Genomic DNA, 25,694 nt, shown 5'->3' on the forward strand with positions numbered 1-25,694 from the left:
GTGATGACAAGAACTAAACTCTTGTTCTTCTTTCCCAAGAAAGGATGGCTGAAAAACAAGAACTGCTTCATAAAAATAGTCAATGTTTTATGCTAAAGAAGAGAAAAAGTTATGCTGCCTCCTCATCCTGGAAAGTAGAAGGAAAGGAAAGAGCTCTTTGAAATAACTGATAGCCTTCTGTAGTCTGTGAGGTATTTGCCAATGTGATTGGCAAGGTGGGACTGTGGGGTAGCCCTCCCCTTACCCAGTGCAGTGGAAGTGACTGACTATATGAATCACTACAGTAGTTCCAAAAACTGTCTTGCTAAACCCTAGAAAGCAAGTAATGGGAAAACTGTATGCTACTGTTCTTTGGTTGGTGAGTGCTCAAGTTTTTATGTATAGATTGTAATGATAAGTTTTACAAAACAGACTTCCTTAATGTATGTGTGAAAACCTTAGATAACTTTGACCCTATTTTTTTCCTATAAATTTTGCCTTTCTATGTTGTTTTCATGAGCTTTCTGGAAGTTACTTTTTGATCCACAGTTAAACCTATTTTTATATCACAGCTGGTAACTATTGTTTTTCTTTATTTAATTTTGCTTTTGCATTCAAAAATATTTTTGTTTTTATTACTAATCAAATATGTGAGTATTTATGTATTTTCAAATAATTCAAGAGACTTTGTATTCACCTCCAGATGACCAGAATAAAATGTGGATGGAAGTGCAGTACTAAAGCATAAATTTAAAATTATAGGGAAAGCAAAGAAAAGTTTATGCAAAACTAATGTTAGGATGCAACAGAAGTTGAGGAAAGACTATGTGCCAATTGCAGTCCTAATTTAGTTATGAATGTTATTTGTTTTAGTCTTCTCTGGGCATTCATAGATAAGTGACTGTTCATCCATCCACCACTCACTTGGAACACAAGAAGCACTTTTGGCAATGAAGACAAATCTGTAAACACTGTGAATCTGCAAACACTGTAAATCACGAACTGTACTTCATAGTTAGCATTTAGAAGACAGCAAGCTGAGAACAGGAATTACGCTTACGTTGACATTTGTTGTTGAGGTAAATGGCAAATATTTTGAGTTTGCACACCAAGTTTTTCCTGCTATTGAGAACATGAATGAACCCACCCCATTTCCTCAGCATTTTTGTACAAATTTTTTCACTGCTAAAATATTAATTACACTTAATTTCCAGGCTATGTACACAAAATATATGGACAAAAAGTTCTCTGACTGTAGCTTTGCTTTTTTAATTATTATGGATGTTAGGAAGTGAGTATGAAGTGCCTTACATGCAGTCACATTGTTATGAAGGTTCTAACGAACTTGCCAACAAAGCTGTCATTTAGTGATAGTGTTAGCACATGTCTGCTGGGTAGTGGACTGAGCTTCTCAAACACACTTTTCATAGAGTTCCTCATAGTTAAATAGTAATGTCCAATGATGATGACAGGTTCTAGACTGGATTTCAGCTACTGATTGCAGACCAAAATTGGACTTTGGTGCTGAAGCGGTGTCCCTTACTCCCTCAAGTGCTCTGATCTGTTTTATGCCATTTATCCATTTTGTCCTCTGTGTCTTATTGTAGACTTAAAGAATGAGGACTACTGCAAATTCTTGCAAATGCATTGTCCATAATTTTATAATTGAAGTGGATTACTACACCTGTGGTATTTTAAGGTTTCTTTGACTTTTAGAACAGGATGGGATAGAAGAAAACTAATACATTGCAACTCTTTAAAATTTGGAGGAGAAAAGGCTCTGGAGCTAGAAAAACACCTTTTCTTAATCCTATCTAATTTTATTCAGATTTAGTTGAGTTTAAACAGTTTAGATACACCATTTCCCTTTGCTTTCTTATTTTTCTCAGGAAAATGGTGTCAACCTGCCAAATCAATGCCTGAATGTGGGTCTTCCAAGGAAGGGGTTCCAGGCTGCCACAGAAGCATTAGATCACGTTATGCTGAAGGCTGACAGAGTGGACAGAGCAATGTGAGTTAGAAGGAAGAAAGTTAGTCAAGTCTGACCTCCTATCCTTAGCTATATCACTGCAACCTTTCAGAATACCTCTTGGGAGAAAAAGTTCTCAGTTCCTGGGAAGCTCAGAGAAGCAGACAGCCTGGCCAGGCTTACTTCATAAAACCATAGTCTCGGCAACCCTTCTCTCTCCTTTGAAGGCACAAAAATGTGGCACAGATCCCACCTCCAGGGTGGGAGAAAAGAGAGAGAAATAGTGCCAGGACTCCCCTGAACACTGCTGGAGTTAGCACTTTGGTCTGGGGGCCCTTTCCCTCACTGGGATGAAAGCTTTTCTCTATTGCCAGTTAATGTCCCGCATCTCATCTGAGAGAGGTCTGTGCTATAATTGCAGGCTACAAGCCCTTGTTGTTGTCCATATTGGAAACTGATTTGTCTTTTTACTTTAAAGCAAAATCTAGGAAATTACTTTAAAATAGCTTTTACCTGTTTTGTAACAATAAGTAGTGGAAGCAGTCCTGTAACAGAAAATATTTAAAGTGGCTGTATATCTATTATTTCTTATTTTCACTTAATTTTTTATGTTCTTTCACATAGAGCTAATGTAGAAAATTTTTATTTATTCTGGTCATAATTACATCATAATACAAGGCCCAAAATAAGAAGCAAAATGCAGTATTTTGTGGGAAAACTTACTTTTCTTTTAAGATATCAACTTGTGTGAAATACAGTGGGAGAGACTGAAGAGAGCCCACACCAGTGTGCAGGCTTCAGCTCCTCCAAAATGTTTGTTTCATATTTATACTACAAACCAAAAATTAGGTTTATGTATAAAATAAAAGGGAAAGTGAACCTTAAAATGAATGTTGCTGTATTTGAAAAAAACCCCAAGCACCATAGTGTTATATCTGTTTCTTGAATTGATTAGTGAATGTCTGTTGGCAGACCTTACAGAGAAAACCATGAGTATTACTAGTGGCATAGTCTTACATTTTACTGTGGTGAGATGTCTAACAGTGGCTAGATACCAGTTTTATGGAAAATGATATTAATGAATTATACTTTTTCTTCCTTTCCCTTTTCCCCCCCTTTCCTCCCTTTTTCCTTTCGTGTAGTTTTCAAATTAGCTTTTCCTCCAAACTAACTACCATTAAATTTTAGGACTGCCAGTTATTTCTGCCAATGTTTTTATGAGGAATGATGTGATGTGACTATTTGGCTATTAGCTTATCTGATATATTTTCTATTAAAGAGCAGAATGCACATTGCCAACCTTTTGTTACCTAGTTTCCCTGCTGCAGTTCTGCCAAATAGGCTTACGTTTTGTGAGTGCTCACCATTGATTTAGTTACTTTTTCCTGGTAGTCTGCATCCTGCTGTTCAGCTATAAGTATCACACACTCTTCTTCATTCATGCTTCCTACTAAGACTTACTTTTATTTACGTTGTACACAGAAACGCACAAGAGTGCATGGGAAAAAATTAATTACATTTATTCTAGACGTAGGTACTGTTGAGCAGTTTTGGATAGGGAAAAAACAGAAGTACTGTTCTTTGAGATTGTACACTGTATTGTGAGTGGAAAAATGGGAAAAGGTTAATAAAAAATTTCCACATCTCAAAGACTGAAAAAATTATTCTAAGACCTAAAGCAAATTTCAGTGTGGACTGAGTTCTTTCCAGCTCTATTTACACAATTTGTACTTAAATTTAACTCTCATGTTTTACCTGCGGGCCTTAATTTTTCAGATGTAATCTGCTTCTTTCTGCTTTAAGTAAAAAGAGAGGACAGAAATAATAGAAATGGAACAGTCAATATGTTAAATGCCAATTATTGTTACCATTTAACTGATTGCATTATTTTTTTCTTACAAGTATATGGTAGGTGATCTGTTGACAGATCAAAATAGTGTGAAATGCACCATCAAACCAGCTCCTTGCTATTTCTGATTAATATATTACTATATATTTCCAAGAGAGTTTTGCTTTTTAAGGTATTTTACTGTAGGTAACATCTTGTTATATAGCTTTGAAATATATATCAAGTAAGATTAGGGGGAAAAAAGTTACTTTTTCTTCAAAACCAATTGAAAGAATTTTAAAACTTCTTAAATAGCAGGGAAGAAATTCTATGCATAATTTTCTCAGGAAAGAAAACTGTTTTGTATTATTCTAAAGAATGTCAGAGCCATAATATTCAATATCATAGTGTACATACATTCAATAATCATGTACTGTTGACTATTAAAGAAGCAAGCAGTGTTAGATTGCAAGTACTGAAAAAGTGTACATAGCTGTACACTGTATACACTAATGAACTCTAGCTAATACTGATAGAAAATTAATAACTTATCCTTGGTAGCTGTTTATCACTAAATATTTGTTATGTTTTAAAATTTGCTCAGCTGTTTTTTTTGTCTTTTGTGGTGGCAAAATTTCTGTTAAGGCTTTTGTGTTCTTTTTTCCTCCTCTCAAATGCAACCTACGTTGTCTTCCAAACAAATCAGACAGACAACCCAGTCATGTGCTTTTGCTTTTTCCTGCTGAGTGCTGACATGGGATTTTTGCTTTGTTGTGGTATTTCACTGCTGAAGATGGTGCTTCTGGGACTTGCATTTTCGGTGAATGCCTTCTTCAGTGGTGCATTATTAATACCATTTGTACAGTGCTCCATGTTACATTTCACCTCATTCATTATCATAATACAGAATTACTTCAGAAGTTTAGTTCTGCTTCAGTGGAAAATACCGAAGATGCCATTCCTGAAAGCTGCCTTTGCTTCACTGACAGATTACTTTGCCAGATCAAATAGGTTGATGGGAAGAACACAACTGGGCAGATCAAAACAGTTCATTTATCTGTCCATCATGTCTATCCAAGAGATCTGTGTTTTCCAGATAACTTTACCACAAGTCAAATCTTGTTATGTGTGTCTTTTTTGTGATTACCCTAAACTAAATGTTCATGAGATTATTGTGAATCTTTACTGTCATTTCCTGTGTGCTTCAGAAGAATAAGGCATATTTGCGTCAAAGCACCAAAACCAACTAAAAACCAGGTGCTAAGAATTTGCTCTGTCTTTTCAGTTCAGGATTTATAAATTTCTGCATTTTCTGCAGTGTAGCTGTTTGTATATAGGATGGGATTTTTTGGGTACTCAAAAGGTTTGAGGTAGAAACTATTGGGAAGTGTGATGTTAACGTGCAAGTAACCTTCCAGCTGGTACCAAACCTGCTCAGAAGTGGGATGGCTACATTTTGTGATGACAGCTTTTGTTGTCAGCTGTAGTGTGCTTACTGACTCTAGCTGATTACCACCAATACCTTAACAAGTTCTTGAATGAAGCTAAGTTCTTCTGCAAAATGCCAGGCATCAGGGACGGACAACAGAAGCCAGATCCATGAAACTTAGGCTGTCTCCTTGATGTGTTTATCCTGACCTCTCACTAAGTGGTGAGAATGAAAATATTCTGACAGTTTGTCTGCTGATTAAATCGTCCTATGAAACTGTCTTGTGTAACTATTGGGATTTATTTTCTACATTTGTTAAACATCGTAGGATCTGTCCAACGAGAGTTTTGCTTAAATGCTATGAATGCTAAAGTCTGGGTTTTTCTGAAAGCACTTGGAATGTGCATATTGAAGCTTAATATAAAAAATAAATAAATCTCTTGAGTTGGTAAAACTTTTCCTCTGGGACAATGAGAGAGGTTCCACATTGTCTTCAGAGATTAAGATGATGAGAGCAGTCTGTAATTCCAGCTGCCCGTGCTAGATACCTGGTTTATCTCCGTCTTTCTTGAAACTTAGATAATTTACTTTTCCAGAACACAATAATGTTATTTTCTTTGATTAAGAAACTACTTAAATTCTGGTGACGACTAATTCTGATAAATTAATGTAAGAGTAATTTTCTTTTCTCCTGGTCTCTTTTCCAGATACTGGCTCCTTTGTACTGCCTCTAAGGAGAGGCTTTGTTCTTCTGTGGGGTCTGTAGAGCACTGACAGTTGTTTCTCTTCACTTCATATCTAGGGATAGAATTTATTTCAAATACAGTGTTTTGGACTGGAGTTAAGTAGGCCATAAAGGGAGTATTTTCAATTGATAATTCCCTTTTGTGATTGTTACAGCAAACATATTTTCTTCTAACTGCTTACTAAAACTCTGTCCATTTCCTTGCTTTCTTTTGTCTCAAGATAGCAGAGGATTTAGTTGCAACTCTTTTTTCTAAAGTGCAAAATACAATCTCATTCTTGGTGAACTTTAGGAATCATATAGTAATATGTAAATTGATAAAAACCACAATAATTTGGGAAAGTTCAGTTGTTGTACCTTTTTTTTTTGAGTGAAAAGAGTTGTGACTTGACAGAGAGTTTCCTTTAAAAAAAAAAAAAAAAGATAAAAGATAATAAGTGTTTAACTTATGATCAGTAGTGTTTTATAGAGCCTTCCTAACTCAGCATGGTTGTTTTCCATAGTAGTCTGTTTCATCTCATTTGAATTTTTCTGTTATCAGTTTCTCTCTGTTTGCTTTGTCCTTTCTCAGCTGGAGTTAGAAAAATCACACAGTGAATAAAAATTTTCTCATTACAATATTTTATTGATGATCAAATCATGTAACATTTTTTCTGTTAAGTAAAATAGACTGAGTTGCTCAGGTCTCATTATACTGATGAAAAATCATTTGCACAAATGCTTTCTGAACCTGTTCCAATCTGTCAACATTCTGCTGAGAGAGCACATCTCAATGCTGAACTAGCTGTTCTGCCAGTGATCTGCTAAATTTGTTTAGCAGGTAAAATACTTACTGTGCTTACCATCCCTCCGTTAAAATAGCTTGCACTTTTTGGGCCATATTATTGCACTAAAAATCGTGTTTACCTGGTTATTCATCATTCTGCTGATTCCGTGTCCAGTCAGTAAGTGGGTCATTAGTGGTTTCTATTGTTTCTATACAGCTGCATCCCCAGAGTACCCTGGGCTTTTCCTCAGCTCCCTCTCATGTTTCTCAAGGCTGTCAGCTTGATAAGAAACTGAGCAAGCTCTGTCTGATCCACCTGCCAAATGCTTCTCTGATGAAGTGGCCAGAGATACACAGAGCCTGAGAAGGTGGCCAAGAACTGCCTTTCACTTGCCAGTCAAGTGGAAATATCTGGCTTCTCATAATGTGTCCTGCATTCTTCATATGTAAGTGCATGTGAGAACACACACATTCTAAACACATGAACTTAAAATCCACCTGAGATTTATATTTTGGACCACTGTGGATTCAATTTAGCAAGAAGTCCACGTCACTTGGCATTTATGACATGCCCTTCATATTGCATATATTTATGGTAGCCCCATGCAATTATAAATATTTTGATATATTCTTCTAGCTGAAAAATATTTAAATATCTTTAAGATAAGTTGTAATGTTTGCAAGAAAAAAGATGCAGCAGAATGATGATTCTTTGTAGTTAATTATGATTCTTTTTGTCGAAAAGCCATTTTAATCAGCTTAATACAACAGGCTTTGTGTAATGCTAGTAATATGGAGATAATTGCTTCAATTGTGTATGGAAGAAACATTTAGTTTTTGACGTGAAAGTGTGACATAGTTACCAAATGAAAGATAAATCTTATATTAACCTAGAGATTTAAAAGTTTTAAAGTAATTGTTTTTATCTCTCAGTGTAGTATTTGTGCGATAACTTAACTCCTGCCATCGTTATGCTTTTCTTTAAGATCCACTTATCTTCATTATTTTGCTAGTAATTTTAAGCCATATCTATCTCTATCTTGCTGTGCAGTAGAGCTTCAATCATTTTCATTTAACATTCATATTATTTGGAAACATGAAGTATGATAGAAATTAAATCCTTTTATAGAATTTTATTGCATGGTAGGAATTCCAGTAACGCTGTCAGAAAATTGTATGCTCTGACTTGATGTATTTTAGACTTTTACAGTAGGAATGACCTCAATATTTGCATTTGTGGTGTTGGTTTATGAAAAATGAGTGGTAGCATTAACAGGTCTTGCAAAACATAAGTCTAAAGCCGAGTAAGAAAGGTCAGCTTCAAATTGGAAGTGTCACAGAAAAAAAGTTTTTTAGTAAGAATAGTGAAGGGAGTGCACTGTTTTTAAAATGGTTCTTTACATGGGAAGTTGCATATGATAAATTTAATGGTGCCAGCAGGATTCTGAATTCAGTAACTTGGCCAGTTTATATGTTAACAAAACTGCAGAGTGGGATCTTTATATTGTATTTATATTGTATTGCTATGCACTGTACTGTTAAAAAACCCAGACTTCTGGGTATTCCATGAAAATTTTGATTGAAAATAAGATTGGACTTTTAATTTGGATACTACTGGACAGAGAAACTGGAAACTAACATGGAAAAAGTAACAGATATATTATTTTATAAGTTGTTACAATGTGTTACATTTTCTGCTTTCACCCACTCAGTGTTTATGTTTTGGGAGTTAAATAAAAGGAAAGCCCAACAACATAAATTAACAGAAACCCATTACTAACTTTAGTTCTGTTTTTGAAACATGGAGAACAGGAAAAATCCATTTATCACATGGAAAACTGTGTAATCATTAGGAAGAAATTTTATGTTCATACTATCATGTGAAATTAATTATATTCAATTTGATAACTGAAGAAAACATATTTGTTGATCCACTGACTACAGTCTAGCCTATCGGTGTTTTCACACTTGCAGGTGAAGCTTGGCTGATGGCTGATGCTAGAGGCTGGGGGTGTTCTTTGTAGGGCAACACCACCTGAGAAATCCCATGGGATAGCTCTGAGAGGCGGCATGTGAGATGCTGGGCAATACAGTGCAGCTCTGTACTGGGTCCTGGGAGACAGTATGGGCTGGTTATCACCATTACTTAGCCAGTAGTTAGCACTACTCTTTGTTCAGTACAGCCTGTGGGATGAGAGCAATGGCAGCTGCATTTTGCTTTTCAGGATTTTTGTTATTACTGAAACTATCCCTGTAGAGTTATCTGGGTACATTATTTCCCGATATGTTTTGTTTGTTTTTCAAGATCATTTTTTTAAAGTGCAAATCCAATAAATACCATTTGAGGCATCGCAGATTGCCGCAAACAGATTGGATCGGTCCAGTCACTGAAGCATAGAAGTGGGAATAGAAGTATTTGTTTTAGTGACTCAGAAGCTTTTTGGTATTTTCTTCCAAATAGAGTTGATGCAGGTGGTATAATACTGCTGTTTCTTTTGCAGGTTTTTGTTTTAATTTCTTACGATCCACACTTAGAGGGTCTTTAATCTACTATAGCTTCTCACAATTTGTAGGACCTTGCAAGCCTTACCATCCAGTTTTGGACTCCATGTTTCTAGCCTGTTTCCTCTAAGTCTCAGAAATGTGATGTACCCCTTTGCCAAAGCCAAATAAGGAATCTGAAAAAACTCGTAAACTCCAAATCCCTTCCCCTAATTTCAGCTCTGATGTCTTATGAACCTCCAGAATACTTTCCTGTCCTTCCAGATGTTCCTCCTATGTTTTATGAAAACAAATGAAGTCATTTTAGCACATGAAGATGTCTTCTGTTCTCAAACTTTGGGTTAGGTCATTTACCGCTCTCTGAAGTGTCCCTTGTGCATTCATGAATTTCTAAGACATTCATCAAAATTAGAAGAGTTTTTAGGATGCCACAAAGAGAGTTTTTGGGTATATTGACAATATAGAGCTAGGTTTCTTCCTTTTGTCTGCCATGAAACAAATAAAAAAAACCAAAACAAACACGTCCTGTCATACAGGACTTTATCTTTCACTCTGTCATGTTGACTACATGAGTTTTCTGTCTGTATTCTACCTCTTTAGATATTTATTAGTTCAAAGATTAATGTCAGTAATGCAGTTGAAAATTAGTGTGAAATTTCTAAAAGATTTTGCTGATCCATTTCTACTGATTGTATTCAAAAGCTGAATAACTTTAAATTACTGAGCTTTTTTCCTTTTCAGGGATGGAAAAAAACATACTCTCAGCACTAGACAACTTCAAGATTTATTTGTGAACTACAAATGTCAGTGATTTTCACATATGTGAAGGTGCTTTTAATTGACACTTTTACAGATTAATTTTTATAACATATTTGAATGAATTCTTCTTAGGTGTATTTATACCAGTAGTGGTAATGTTCTAAAATTCTTTTATTTTTGGGAGTCATGTTCTTGGAGAGTGACTTACAGCTTAAAGGCACTTCCTTTCACAATAGGAGTGTAATGCTACATCTGTCTGATACTTGAAGCAGTATTAATGCTACCAACCCACAATCTGAAATATTGTCATATAATCCTTCCAAGAATAGCTTTAAACAGATACATTTGATACTGTGGGGGTATTCAGTGGGGAACTGAAAAATTAAAGTTTAGGTATTCCTTTCCAGTCCTCAGGATGATTCACTTGAAATTTTTTCTGTCCTGGAACACACTGTGTTATTTGAGCACTGTCATTTCCAAAGACCAATGAGTTGGCTGGCATAAACAACACTGCTTCAGGACACTGGATATGCAAACCCTTCCATTTTGTTCTTTACTAGGAATTCTATTTTCAGTTACTCTTGTCTTAACTCAGGGACATGCTTATAACAAGGATGTGAACTGCTACAATTTTTATATGACAAAATGTGGATGTTTTTTATTATGATTTACAGACTAGGATGCATATGACAAGAGATAGTGGGTAGAAGAAGGTGTATGTTTTGCATGTTTGGTTTTTATTTTTTTCCAATTTCACACATTGCGCAGAAGTGTCTCAACTATTTACAGGAGTATGCCTTTTAATAATATAGGATTTTTCCTTTAACATCTGGACATGGAGCTAGAGACAGTTTTTATAAACAAAGTAATGTATGATCTACACAAGGGGTAGGTGGTACAGCAACAAGTTTTCTGAGTGCTCAGATTCTAGCTGATTAAGTGCTTTTTGTATTGTTTTCTCCATATTAATTCCTGTTTATGAGTAGTTTGCTTTGACAGCATAAAAGAATAAAGAAAGACTGAAGATAATATAGGAGTTAAGGAGCTTATTAAAATTTTCTGTTTCCAAAAATTCTTAATAGTCAGGGAATTTTGAAATACTAGACCCTAAATGCCACAGGCTAAATAGCAGTCATCTGAAAATTTGGTATATTTGTTCTGTATGTTAGCTATATGAAGTATTTTTGTTTCCTCTGAGCTTGAAGGGAGCTTAATATTTGCAGTATCTTGTGTAATTCCCATTTCCAGAGATATGTTAAGAGGTTATTTGAGGGCACTACTGTGTTGCTGTCAAAAGACACATCCCTCATGGCCAGCAGACCATGCTAGCCCAGGGTGAGCTGGCTACAAACCTTGCGCTTGGCTCATGTCCTTTGTTCCAGCTGCTGAATTGTATTAAAAGACATCTAAAAATACTCTGAGACTAGGCAGTAGTATCAAAGACAGTAAAACTATTAAATACTTAGTATCTATCATCTCCTTATTCATGCAAATAGCAGCTGTAATTAAGACTGTTGCAGTTGCAAGGGGAGACACGATGTCTGCCAGCGGGATGGCAAATGGACCACGGTGCGCTGTTCCTGCTAACATATGGGCTGCTATTGTAAAGCAGTCTGAGAAATCTGGTGGTAAGCAGTACAGAAGGAGCTGCAGTGCCTTAATTAAAGTAAGAAGAATAGCAGACATGGAGAAAAAGTCAGGATGTGTGATTTGGATTGGCCCCTTAAGTGTGTCTGTTTGACATACAAGCTAAAATGCCTTCTAAAGTGAAGATTAGCTTGAGGCTGATTTTTTGGGAATGAGAAGCTTAACCAAGGTATAACTATTTGCTTTCTTTGAAGATCTGTGAAATTATTTAACTTTTACATAGCTACCATTTTACACCATGAGATTGTCTGTAATAAAATCCACGAGACTCATAGGTTTTTTTTGTAATTGGATTGCTTTTACCTTCATTTGCTTTTAGTACATTAGTTTGATAATCAGTTGCTAACAAGTGACAAACTCTTAAGTCATTATGTGAAATACTTCTGCAAATAAATACAATTTAAGCTAATACATTTTGTGGCAGCTGAGGAGGAGTGATAGCAGTTGCAACCTCGGAAGTTCGTAAATAAACTGTAAGCACAGGAGAAAGCTGAAGCTGGGGCTGTTTTGTTGGTTGGATTTTTTGTTTGTTTGTTTGCTTTTTGTTGCTCTCCTTTTTACCTCCCCCACTTAAGTTGTGTTGATGATACATGAATTACCAACAGTGCCAAAACCTAGGGAGTAAGTTTGGACTGTGTGCAGCATGTTTAATTCTCTTCAGAACGGGGCAGAGATTCCTCTGGCTTGCAGCAGAGCACTCACAACAGGCTAACACTCTTTACTGTTTAAAAACAAGGATTTAAGAAAACTTTCAGCAGCTATGCGGACTGGTTTTCTGTAGAAGAAGTGTGTTTTTTAAGAGGAAACAAATGCAAAACTGAGATGAGGTTTCATTATATCTACCGAGAGCCAAAACATTGGAGTGATTATATAAATTCCGTCTCAAGTACTATCAAGGCTGAAATAGCTCAGAATATTAAGCTGTGTAAGATTCAGATGTATGGAGCATTAAATTCTAATTTATAGCTTGATATTAGGCATTAGATAACATCAGGATTTTTTCTGCTGTTCATTCAATGTTGTCTCACTGACCCTGTGAATATTTTTTCCTTTTCTGTTTTACTTGCTGTGTCCAAAATATAATCAACAGCTGTGCAGAGTCTCCATGGGAAAAAAAATATAAAACAAACAAACAAACAAACCCCAACAACCCAACCCCTTCAATTACAGATGCTGAGAAAAAAAATCAGCATTCAGTAACAAGCAAGCAAAATACTTGTGATGAATGGGACTCATCATTTCTATTTTAAACCATGATGTGAACTGGATAATAGAGTAACAAAATCATGCTTCAACTTGTTAGCTCTTTAGACTAGAATTTGTACTCTGGTAACACAAATATGTGGTAGAAGACATCTGTTGAGTATGTGGACAGGAATATAGAGTCATGTTGGTCCAACACCCAGAACTTGCTGTATTATGCACAGGATCACTGCCAAAAAAAAGCAGCATTAAGAGCTGTTTAGTACTTTTCTTCATCTCCTCCACAGAGTCAGGTCTCAGAATGATGTGCTAAAAACTGAGATGGAGTGACATAAGTGAATTTTGTGACAAAAATGACTTAAGCAGGAGACTGCAGCTGATAATGGAAATCACTTCTGAAGCCTAAATCAGGTTTTAATTGTATACAGTTTAATAATTCCCCTTGTTTAAATTCAAGATGGTGCAAATGGAGCTACACTTCATGTGATATGAGGAGAACCTAGATCCTGAATGCCAGATAATCCCTCAGATATGCACTTTCCTTTCTGCGCCGTTTGGCTTTCTGAATAAATCTTTGGTTGCATTTAATGATTATTCAGGGATTTTCTGGTTTAGAGGTACTGCTTTAGCCTACTTGGGATTTTATGTCTGTCAGAAAATTAAATACATTTTTTTCATTTCTGAGAGATGAGGAAAAGGTACCGAAGGAGGGGGTTTCTGCATAGATCAGTGCTGCTATGGTGTAATATTAATGTGATGTTTTTACTATATTTTAATGCTAGGTGTTAAAGAAGGGGTTACTGTTCAAATGTGTGCACTCATGTTGTCTCAGCCCAGCAAAATTACTAAGGGAGCTATCTAATTTATTACCGAGTTCCTTGTCCACTTCTACTTCATAGTAGCAGCCTGTAGCAGGAGAGGAAAGATGGTTGTAAAAATTAATGAAGACTGGTTACTTCCAAAGTGAAATGTTGTAGCTAAATGGTAATTCCCAATTTTTTTTTAGGAAATTAGCCTTCTGGGTTGCCCTCCAAATCCCCAGAACAGCTATTGCTGCTTCCTGCACAGGCTGCTGTGCAGGGCTTATGCTCTGCTGGCTCTGGCTATCCTTATGCTGAGCCCAGTTTGCCCCATCCTCTCTTCGCCAGGGAAAGTTAGTCTCTGAAATCCTTACTATTAAAAACTATTTCAATTCCACTGAATGGGTAGGAATTTAGTTTTCTTTTTTAAAGGTCTAGAAAGTGGAAAAGGATATAAAGGATTTTACCTCTGTCCTCCGAAATATATTTAGGTGCAGTCTTAAATGATCTTGGTCTTTCCAGCTCTTCCACCTCACTAAAAAAAAAAATCTCAAAACTTTTTTTTTAAAAAACATTGTAAGTGGCTGAAGTTAAATACTCTGTAGCTGTTTGCCTTGTGCATGGTAATAGTCATCCCAGTTGTCACATTCTTTCACTGTTTCTCCACTTTGTAGCTCTTTTCTATTGTGCTTCATTCATTTTCACTTTCTTGCTTCACTCAGTCTCCCTTGCTTGCAGCTACCTAGTCTGTAGAGTGGCTATGTTTCACTGGGTTGCATGATTTTTTACTTACATGAGCTTTACTGATAACATTGAAATCCCACTTGCTCTTCACAAGTTACACTAAACCATGTTGGGATGAAGACCACAAGAGCTGCAAAACTCCAGGAAACAAAATGAACATTCTTTTCAATGCGTGATGGTTTGTTTGGTAATTATGATGCAGTTTCCTATTTTCAGGCAGTGATGCCTTCCTTCCTTCTCTTCTGAGAGGCCTCAAGATTGAATTATCAAAGTAATCAAACTAGAAATTGATTTGTGTTTTGAACAGGGAGTAGCATAGAAACACTTCCTCTGTCCTCAAATGCATTCATGTGCGTGAATCTGTATGTGTAAGCTTCTGACTCCTTTTTTTACCTTCTGGTTAGAAGAAAAATAATATTTAAAAACTGCCAAGTAAAACAAGAAAATTATTTTTTCTTTTAATAACCATGCTGAACAGATTTAATCCAGTTTCTGGGACAGCTAGTACTGTGCTGAAGTGATGAACAGTGGTTTCATGGTCATGAAAGTATTATTTTAATTTAAAAATAACTAAGTATGCTCTGAGCAAAAAAAAAAAGTGTTGTTAATCATGTTGAAAAATTTATGAAAGGCATGATACTTCACTTAGAAAATGTAATTTGTTTTGTGAACCTAGAGAAGCTGCTTTGACCTGGAGTTTAGTCAGCATGAGGAAAACAAAAAGCTGTAAAACATCAGCTGTGTTATACAAAATTCTATACCAAGTAGATACAGTTTGTTAATATGGGTGTAATGGCAAAGAATAAATTGTTTGTTTAATCCTTTGTCTTGTGACATGTTTTATGAGTAAGCTTGGTAATTTACTTGATTTAATGATGTTATTATGTTTTTTGGTGTTAAAATGAATATGTCTAAGGCTTGTATCTTTGGGGAGACCCTTTAGCAGCTGCTGTGTCTGTCTTACCCCAACAGCTGTTTCATGTTGATGGCATGCTCAGACCAACAACTCTCTTTCCAACAAGGGTTTTCTTCATTCTTCTAGATGCAGCTTATTTTTGAAGTTATCATTGTTTTCCATTCTTTAAGAAATAGAATGAATTAAATACTGATCTTCATTTCTATTCTTAATTTTAAAACAAGGACTTTTGCTCTTTCTAGTTTCATGCTTTTATGCATTATATGTTTTCTTCAAGAAATCACTTTAAGAGTGATAATTTTGCCTCATAGTTTGTTCTTTCTACTGTAAGAAGGCTTAGTCATATAATTAACTGTGTAGATCTTTACCCTAAGGCTATTCACAGGATAATGGAGCTTCAAAGTGAAATGAAGATGAATGTTAGAACATCATAATTGTCATATAAGGCTAAATGGGGTAATGATGACTGTTGTGATAGTAGAAACCTGAATTTCTTCCTGCCCTCCACACCCCTCTTGACCCCACAATGTAATTTTTTAGCCTTCTTTAAAAAGCTAGCTATAGCAGAAATCAGCATTTGCAGGTGACTGTGGGCAGCAAAAAATTTCATGATCCGTGGGCCTTCTCCTCCTATGCCAGCAATTATAGTATGTTATCACTAAAAGAATATTCAGCAAATTCTGGGACAGTGGCTTCTGCTAGGGAAGTACACCCCTCCTAGGAGAAAGCAGTTTTTTCCTCACTGCTTCTGTTACCTGGGGACAGAAAGAGTAACAGACCCAGGAAATCATGGTAATTTTGCACATTTTCATCCAAAGCAGGTCAGCATTTATTATGGTAAGAAAAATTAACTGTGATTGCCTGTGCTTCTGGCAATCACTGGTCTTTTTGAGAGCTACTGGTCTATTAGTGTGGCTTTCCTTTCAAAGTGACTGATAACTCTTTAAATGATCATGTCTCAAGTTTTTTTTGTTTGTTTGTTTTTAATTTTGGCTCTTTTTACAGTCTCAAAACTAGCAATAGGAGAAAATAATTGTATAAAAGTTAATAGTAGGGCGGGTAAATGGATCTCTTTAAGAGTATTTATCTTCTTTTGATAATATCTGGTTTGAGGCAGTGATCAGTGATGAAGAAAGTTCTTGGATTAGCTGCTTGCTTTGCCAGTGGAGTGGGCAGGCATCTTTTCTGTTTGCTCTGCAGTGTCCTCTGCATTCAAATTCAGCAGCTAACCCATTTTATCAGTTAAAAAGTGTGTTTGGTGTTGATGATGATAAAAAAAAGAAAATAGTTCCTGGAAGTCACAGAGCTTGCCAGGTCGAACAGTTTAACCAAGCTCCAAACCTTTCACAGGGAAGTTGTTGAATTGTCAGAGTCCTCAAAATACTGTTCAGTAAGTTTAGGAGTGAAGCTTGTCCTTTTACTTGAGATTGTTACTTCTGTCAAAGTAGCTTTTGCTTTCTTGAAGACTTTTTTTGTTTGTCTGTTTGACTAATTTTAAAGGAATATAAAAGCTCTCCCTCAAAAAAGGAAGCAGAAAAAAATGGAATTGAAAAAGTTGCTACTTTCAAATTAAAAACAGATTGAAAAATGTAGTCAGCACAGAGGAAATGGACATCTTTAAATTAAGATTTATGCTGTGACATGGAGAAACATCTCTAGCAAGTTAGTATCCCCTTTCACCAAGATCAAGTTCCACAAATGCCTCTTTTGCTAAGTGAAGATTTTACCCTGATGAAGGATGTCACAAATACTCTATTTTCCTTGAGAGTATTGATTTATCTTGGAGATGTTTTCTGCTTTGAAAAACTTGGAACATGTTGCAGTGTTGGATGCCACTTCACTCATAGCCCGTCTATTGTATGATCTGATTGCTGCATGCCTGGAAAGGATGTCTAGAACCAGCTGGCTTTATGGCTTTACAGCTTTTTTTTAATGTCCATAGTCAGCTCATACCTAGTTGTGCTTTTCTGTCCTAGTTGGGTCAGTTTGCTAATAACATCCTGCAGAGTTTATAGACCAGTGTGAAGGAGCTGCAGTGGCTACATGCCACAGATGGGGCTCCACAAGTGTAACCTGGCCCTAACAGGGATGATGCCTTGCCAGCACCCCTACCTGTAAATGTCAACACATGGTGAAAAGAAGAAATCTGAGGGGATTGTGTGGGGAACCTAGAGGAAGGTTCTAAGAGCAGGTGACATGGGACAGTGGTGAGTTGCAGGTAATGATGTTAACAGGGAAACTGAGTCTTTGAGGATTTGAATAAATTACATTAAAATTTGTGCTTCTAAAGCTACATCACTGCCATACACATGCTAGCTGACTTCAGGATAACTTTATGTCTTATGTATACCTATGTTCAGGGTAACTTTATATAGATGTTATCAAGATGTGCCACATTCAGAAGAGTGGAGGAATGTATTTCTATCTGGTATACAGTCTGGAGATTATTGAAGTATTTTGCTATCATTGTTTTCATTTCTGATAGAAGTGGAAATGATGCATTCCTTAGGGAAAAGGATGCTTTTCTGGTTAGGAGCTTGAAGCAGGAGTCTTGTACCATAAAATTTGTATGAATGTTGATGAGCTTGCAATTTTACATAATATACTTTTACAGTAAGTAAGAATATGGAATGAGCCAGTTAGAGGTGTTGCATCCCTTTCAGGTATGTCTATGTGAGCTTCTTTCAAGTAAACCAAGGGGTTTCACTAACACTGGCTCATAGTAATGTGAAAACTTGAGTGTTGCATGGTGAAATTAGTTTTGCAGTAATATTGTTCAATAAAAAGTGAAACTGATTTGGTTAATAATTTAATCGAATGTTTGATAAACTTCTATTTCAATTCATAAGTTTCTTTGAAAGTTCTGTGGGCTCTGTATAGTAACGTGGAAATTAATCACATAGTTATGGCTGAAGATAGCAACCATGACAATGATAGAGAGACTTCAGGGTGTGACTTGCAGTCTTAGGCTTGTGGTTGCACATGAGATCATTTGCTGTTAATTTGCCCCGTCTTGTTCTAATTTTAACAATTTCTAAGAAAAATATATTCCACTTGAAAAACGTAAAGACTGAACTGATTTGAAGACAGCGAGAACACATAGTGAAGTTAATTATTGTAGCATATGTTGCCTTACTGGTTATGAGGTGAAATTTTCTTTATTTAGCTCTAAATTTTCCTTTTTCTGTTCAGAGTTAGAGGCAGTTATGTAAGCCATGAATGGATTGTATGGAACAAAATGACTCACCAAGATAGGCTATAACTCACAGAGCTGTGTTGTTACAAGGAAGTACTCAATGGCTCAGCACAGAAGAGGCTGCTAATTGGAAACGCTGCAGATGTGGGTTTAGATGAATATCTATCCTGAGCCTGGGCCAACACACTTTTTGGCACCTCTTGCATTGTGAATTAGTAGTCAGACTTTGAAAAGTGCTGGGTGTTCCACCTCCCATCAAAGGATGTTAAAAGGACTTCTCCGATTTCATTTTGGCCTTTCAGTTAATATGAACTTTTGTGTTCTTTCTTGAGAGCTTCTATGAAGGGGATGAAGCATAAACTTCCTTTGCTATCTACTCTCAGTAGCATACAAAAATCTGAGGCTTTGCTTTTGAAATGTCTGCTAATATTACTTTAATCTTTTCATTGGTATCTTGGTGCAGGTGTAATCTCCCTGTCACAATTCTGCATCTGTTCATGGATCAAAGAAATGCATGTGTTGCAGATCACATTTAATATCTTACTTTAAACAAGTCTAAGAAAGAATTCCTCGAATCTTATTTTCACCAGCTTACTAACTGTGGGGTGGTTGTACCCGAGTTGAACACTTTTCCTAGCCTGCCCAGTCATCATAACAGGCCCTGTTCTGGGGAGGGTGTCACAATAGTCCCTGCTGGTGCCCATGTACCTTGCCCAGCCCAGGGCTTAGGTGGTTTGCCTGCTGTGTTGTGGGGGCGAACACCAGCACTATTCACTTCCTTGCATTTTGTACTTTGTTACTAGTATTGGTAGGAATACTATCAGGAATATATCCTATTAAAAATGGTGGTTTGGGATTTGAGTTTTAAAAATTAATAATTGTAGGATGAGTCATGTAGGAATTTAGATGTAGATAATTTTGTTATTGCAATTATAAGGAATATACTCATGTAAATATTTCAGAGACTTACAAGTTGATTGATAGTTCAAGTCCCAGAATGAGCCATCCTGCAGCGTATTGCAGCCCCATGGATTTCACAACATGATTTCTTTCTTGTTTGATGGACTTCCAACCTCTTCTAGAAAGACATGAAAGGATTTTTTGTCCTGTGTATTCTGATTGATTCATACTATGTGTATACATCCATATATAGAGAATAGTTTACATATAATTATTTATTTATTTATTAAATATTTGTTTATATTGCCTAACCTTAGTAGCATATTTTATCCCTTTAGAATACTGGATATTTGGTGCAGTGATGGCCTTGTTGAAAGAGAGCAGCAATGAAAGCTTTGCAGATGAAGCTTAATTATTTATGATAAAATAATTGTTCCTGTTACAAGTAGTAGGATGTAGCTCAATATCCTGTGCTTGATATGCATTTTATAGATAATATTATTTTTCCTTTCCACTCACATTGCTTGTGTGGTGACATTAAGGTATGTTTCTCTGAATGGCAGATAGCTTTTACAACCTACTTATTTTCCTGTTTGTTTTCATACTTGTGAACTGATTGTTGAGATGTAGCAAACTTAGCTGCTTTGCATGGCAGGGTTTTGTCTCTTAATAAAATAAGACCTTTTTGAAGATGATGTTTGGCTCAGGGCTTTGAGGTTTGTGAAAGAACTGCACACGTTGGTGAAAAATATTTTCAGTTTTAACTGCTCCACATAAATCCTTCTCCACTGTTACAAAGAAATTTTACTGTAATCAGTTTGTGTCCATCTTTCTGAAACAGATGCATGTATTGTCTCTGAGTGTGTGTAAATGCATAACGTAGTGGCCGTATAAAACCTAAAGTCCCCCACAATAAAAACAAAGTTGCATGAAATTTGGTGTGACAGGGTATATATCTCTTTATTTATCATTGGACAAAAGTATCAATTTTCTTGTTTTATTAAGAATCTGTTTATAATTAAAAATATTTGAAATACTTTACCACTGTAATTAATGCTGTCTCAGATTTTCAACAGATCTTTCCTAACTTTTACAATAAATCTTGCATTTTCAAGTTAAATGAAAAAGCTGCCTGTAAACATCAGCTTTTCCTGATTGCTGAATAAATAGGATAAGAGATAATATGAAGCAACCTGAAATAAGTAGGGGTACATTAGAGTTCTGTTTGGATAATTTTTAAAGTTTTTCCATCCTTTTGTCTATTTTTTTTGTTTCATGCTAAGTGAATTGATTATCATGTTTTTGTTAAATTTCTGTGTGGAATTTATGAATTAAGTATCTGTGAAAAAGGAGGGAGGTGCACAGCTGAACGGCTCAATTCTGTCTGAAGTTTCTTAGAGGGAGCTAATAAAGCTCTTAATCCTAACATGCTCTTAGCCAAGTCTTTAACATCATGCCTTGCATACCCAAACAATCCTCTGCTTGCTTTCTGTAAGGTTAAGATGGGTGTGTGACATGATGAAATATACAGAGTGACTTCTTCAGATAGTTTCAGGCCATAAAAACTTTAAGGCAGGAGATAAAAATATGGTCTCTCTAGTTACAAAGTCGTTTGTCATTTACACAGGCATTACAAAAATTAAAGGATGGCTTTAACAGTTTTTAAGAGATACCTGGTTTTATTTTTTGCATTATTCAGGTGGAAGTTGTGCTTCAGGCTTTGAAGGGCAGAATTTATATTTAGCACAGATCTTTCACTGGAAAAAAAAAAAGGTTTTTTGTTTTGTTTTTGAAAGCAGTTATCAGCTCCCTGTCATTCTTGCGTACTGTTTGGACTACATTGACATTAAATAGCATCCAATTAACTGCTGTTTCTTCTGCAAGGTACATATCTTCCCAGTTGTACTGAAATTACTTCAGAAAAGCACAGGTTTATTTCAGTAAGAGCAAATTGTCATTTATTAAATGTTGCAAAAGTCTAATTCTATCAAGGTTTCTGCCTTTCATCATGTTTGTCTTATATGTGTTTTGTTTCTTTTTCTGCAAAACCGAATCACCTTGTGTCAAAAAACTGGCCTGAAGAAAGCTCTGAAGTTTTCATTATACTTTTAAACAAATAATCCTATGTATTTCCTTCTTCACTGTTAACTCATGTTTAGTTAATATGTTAGAGAACCTAGCTGCGATTGCTGACACAGATTATTTGTTTACTATTATGTCAAACTTGCATCAGCACTTATTGTTCTGTTACTATGCTTATATTACTGTTAAACTTAACCTTGTGCTTGATTGCTAATAAAAAACAAGCTAGCAGTCCAGGTGTTTGACAAAAGTAGCATAGCTCTTTTTTCCTTTCTTACCCAACAGACAAAGTTACTAAACCTTGCTTGAACATTGAGGTGCATTTTATTTGTGTGCACACAAATTAAGTATATTTATGACAGACAAAGTCACAGAATTTGTTTTTTGCTATTTGTATATTCATGGCAAGGTGAACGTTACCACAATGAAATGATAAAGAAGCATTATTAGGACTTGGAAGGAGATTTTCCACCATTTTTTTTCCTACTTGATTATTTTTCTGTATTTCAGTTTGCCTTGGGTTTTCATGTTTATACACCAGTATTACACACTGAAAACAAAGTGATTTCTGCTAATACATTTCTGTTAGTGATTTTTTTCATCATCTATTGTTCATTCAGAATCTTCCTTTTGTTAACTCTCAGTATTACCAGGAAAGAAAAATGGGCTTTCTATTAAGCTTCAGCACTTCCTTGAGTCTGGTGTGGACAACCTGTATGACCTTTGCTAAAAAACATCGTATCTTGGTAGACCAAAATGTTAATAGTTTCTTCCTGGTATTTTCTGTTCTGCTTATTAAAGTTTGCAATCATTGTACTTATACTGGTACCCTGCTATGAATTACATCCAAGAGAAATCTATAGAAGGTGTTTATAATAGTAATAGTAAGTAATATTTAACTCAAGTCTGATGGACACTACTGACTTTCTCCCCTCACTGTTCAAAACCCTGACAATTTGAGATCATCTTCCTAGAAGCTTAAGGAAAAAAAGATATTTAGACTTTCTGTTAGCTCTGTTTCTTGACCTGGTGGAAAAACTATCACTGGTGAGAACAGGGATAGCCAGAGGAGAGATGTTCCCAAAGTAAACATAAGGACATGTGTTCTTGAGAATGTTCAGAAATATGTTAAGAGTGACAGAACAGTTTCAGAAGAGGTCTCAAATACTTGTGGTGTCTAAGAATCATTATATTTTTTGTGTGTGTAAAAATTATACATCTGTATTTAGGGAAGACATAAGACATTGGTTATGCTTTTAATTGAAAAGTTTTGTTTTCATTTTGGAGCTCTCTGTACGTGATATGTGTTTTTTGAGGTATTTTACAAGGCAGACCAAAGACATTTTCAATTTTATTTCTCCTAGTTGCCTTGCATTCAAGAAAAATAATGGAGTTAGGAGGAGGTAGTGTAATATCTGGGAATACTTTAGAAATACGTATCCTTTTGGTTATGTAAAGACTTTTTTATATTGATTTGATTAAATGCTAATGAATATAAACATCAGTAACACGAAAAAGCTGACTTCTGCAGCAATACAAAACTACTGAGAATATTAGTGGTTGAATGGTCTCTACAAAATTTTATAAAGGACAGAGAAAAGAATGCTAGTTAACAATAATATTTAGGGTCAGATTAAATGAGAGTAGACCAGAGAGAAAGCTTTGATAACAACAGGACTTTAGACAAGGTTTTAGTTGTCTGGAAATGAAGAAAGCAATATGCTGTGGAACTGTATAACAAGCAACAAAGCAGTGCTAGTATGTCTTCCTGTGGATGAAGAAGGGAAAGTATTGAAGAGAGCACCAAGATTGAGCAAAGGGGTTTTGTGACTCAGAGGACAAATAATAGAGCTATTGACAGAGGCACTAAAGAGAAGGAAAAGAAGAATTTGAGTAAAGGTAATAAATAACCACTTCAGCTCATGTTAATTGGTATATGCTCGACTTAATTCACAGCAGTTGAGGATAAGGCCTGTTGAGTTCAGCTTCAATGACAAGTTTGAGTTGTCAGGGAGATTTCAGGGTAAAAGAGCAAGAATAGGCAGAGATGAAAGTCAGGTTATAGATCCTGAATTCTTGCAAGTGGACCTATCTCTTGGTTCATTGGATTGTGATGGTAGCTTACAGAAGATGAGTTAACTGTGTTGAATTAAAACAGAAAAAAACCTGAGAGAGCCTGAAAGGGAACAGGAAAAGAGAAAACAACCCACAAAAATAAAAACAAAAAAAACAGGTTAAAATAAGAGAAAGAGACTTGAGCTTTGAAAAGCAAAGTATTTGAAAAAAACCTAATAGTGAGATTAAGTATAAAAGCAAAGCACACATAAACCAAGAGGGAAAAAAAAAAAATCATTCAGTTTAACAGGAAACAGATAAACATGTTAATGCTCTGAGGTAAACATAATGTAATATAGAAAGTGATCGGAACATAATAAAAGTTACTTCAGCTAATTCTTATTTTCAGGAAGATGTTACAAAATGTAAAGATTTTCTCAGTACTTTATGTTTTTTATTTCATAGTTCAAATGTTAACATGTTTCTGTGTCTTTTATATTTTGTTGTATTTACAGAAAAAAAGCATACATACTGAAATGTTTTTAATAGATTGACATAGTTTAAATGATTGCATTTAGGCATTCCATAAAGAAATTGAAAAGACTAAGAGTTTAGAAGAATATTTAAATTATTTGTCTTATGCTAGGTATTTTTCTTTCTTTGGATAAAAATATAGATCAATAAATAAATATATGTGATATAAATATGTATTTGTCATATATTTCCCCAAGGATTGTAACATAGTGTTTTAGTTTTCAGATTGGTTTTCATGTCTAAATAAATTCTTAAATTAAATTGAGCTCTTTTTTATTTAAAGCTGTCTTTTGGGGAGATATTGCCTTAGATGATGAAGACTTAAAAATCTTTCAAATTGACAGGACAATTGACCTTACGCAGCACTCCAACGAAAGAATTGGCCATAACACAGGTATGATATTTCAAGCTTGTTTTAACTTATTTTTCATGTTAGTTACTTCTGTATAGAAGACAATCTCTGTTTTAAGTGTAAAAAGTCAGTATGATGGTTTGGGTGGTAATTAGTTTAGACTTTAAAAAGTCATTAAAAAATGAGTATAAATTTGGCTTAGGGAAAACAAGAGAAAAGCTGACATTTCTGATTTATAATATCTTGTTGAACTGCAGAAGCTGGTAGGAATTGTAAGCCCGCTCTGCAGGTGGTCATGTGGGAAAGGAAATTGTACAGAGCTTTGCTTTCGTCACTAAAAGCTGCTGACAGCAGAGCCCACATGCCCTATGGAGAACATATGTGGAATCCTGGAGGTGAGACTGGGAGTCTTGGATTACAGCCCCTCCTTTTGCTCTTTTTTCAGTTCCATCCAGATCTCTATCCAGGTCTAGAAGCAACAAAAGAACACACCATCTATGCTAGAATTTGCCCTGCCTAAAAATAATTTTTTCTCTGACATTATAACACGCATTTATTTTCTATTCTTAACATGCGGTGCAATAGTGCCGGAAGCTGCAATCTGATTGACACAGGCAGTTGGATATTCAGACAGATGAAGATATATTGCTTATGTGTAAATATATGTGTGTGTTGGAGGGAGAAAAAGTAATCCATGTCTAATGTCTAAAAATATCTATGTTTTCAGGCTCTGATTTGTAAATTCATAACCAGGGGTTTGTAAACTCTCAGGTTATAATACAAAAAAAGCCAAGTTACTTAGAAAAACTATGGAAAAAATGCTATACGAAAATATGTAAATGTCTAATTTAAATATATTTTTTTATTGAGGAGCTTCTATATATTCTTGAAGTGAGTTATTATTAACTTGATTCCTAGTACGCCTAAGTAAGGATCACTTTGAGGAATGATTAGAAATTAATTTTTCAGACTAAAGAAGCAATTTTCAATGTAACCTTTCAATATTTAAAATACTTGTATGCTTCCTAGTTAGATATTGATGTTAGACTATTTTGTTAGACTACAGCTTGAAAATTATTTTATCTCCATTTAAAGCCACTCATTTTTTCATTTTAAAATGTTGAGTCAGCAGTTTTTCTGCCCCTTTCCCCCCTCCCCCCGACAAATAGTTTAATTGGCTTTTAAGGTATTTCAGGTTCTAGTTTTGCTGACAAAATGTAGAGAGCAAGGTCCGTCATTTCCCCTTAAGTGGATGCAGTCAAGTGATTTCTTAGGCCTGCTAACTTTC

At 35.4% G+C, this 25,694-nt stretch overlaps 1 protein-coding gene across 6 annotated transcripts in view; it reads left to right on the top strand.

Moving 5' to 3' along the window:
- The window catches only part of TLL1 (tolloid like 1), a 134,461-nt gene that overhangs the window by 34,779 nt on the left and 73,988 nt on the right, over window positions 1-25,694 (top strand). For 4 of the 6 annotated variants that reach the window (XR_007889430.1, XM_051618952.1, XM_051618948.1 and 1 more), the window contains exon 2: window positions 24,338-24,448. Coding sequence is in view for 3 of the 6 variants with exons in the window: in XM_051618952.1 (XP_051474912.1) it covers window positions 24,338-24,448 (111 nt within the window). In the remaining 3 variants the exon portion in view is untranslated. Of the gene's footprint in view, window positions 1-1,971; window positions 1,991-11,774; window positions 11,794-24,337; window positions 24,449-25,694 lie in introns of those variants that run through there. The other 2 variants (XM_051618949.1, XM_051618951.1) reach the window with 2 other exon arrangements.

This window comes from Apus apus, chromosome 4, assembly GCF_020740795.1.
Source record: "Apus apus isolate bApuApu2 chromosome 4, bApuApu2.pri.cur, whole genome shotgun sequence".
NCBI classification, from domain to species: Eukaryota; Metazoa; Chordata; class Aves; order Apodiformes; family Apodidae; genus Apus; species Apus apus.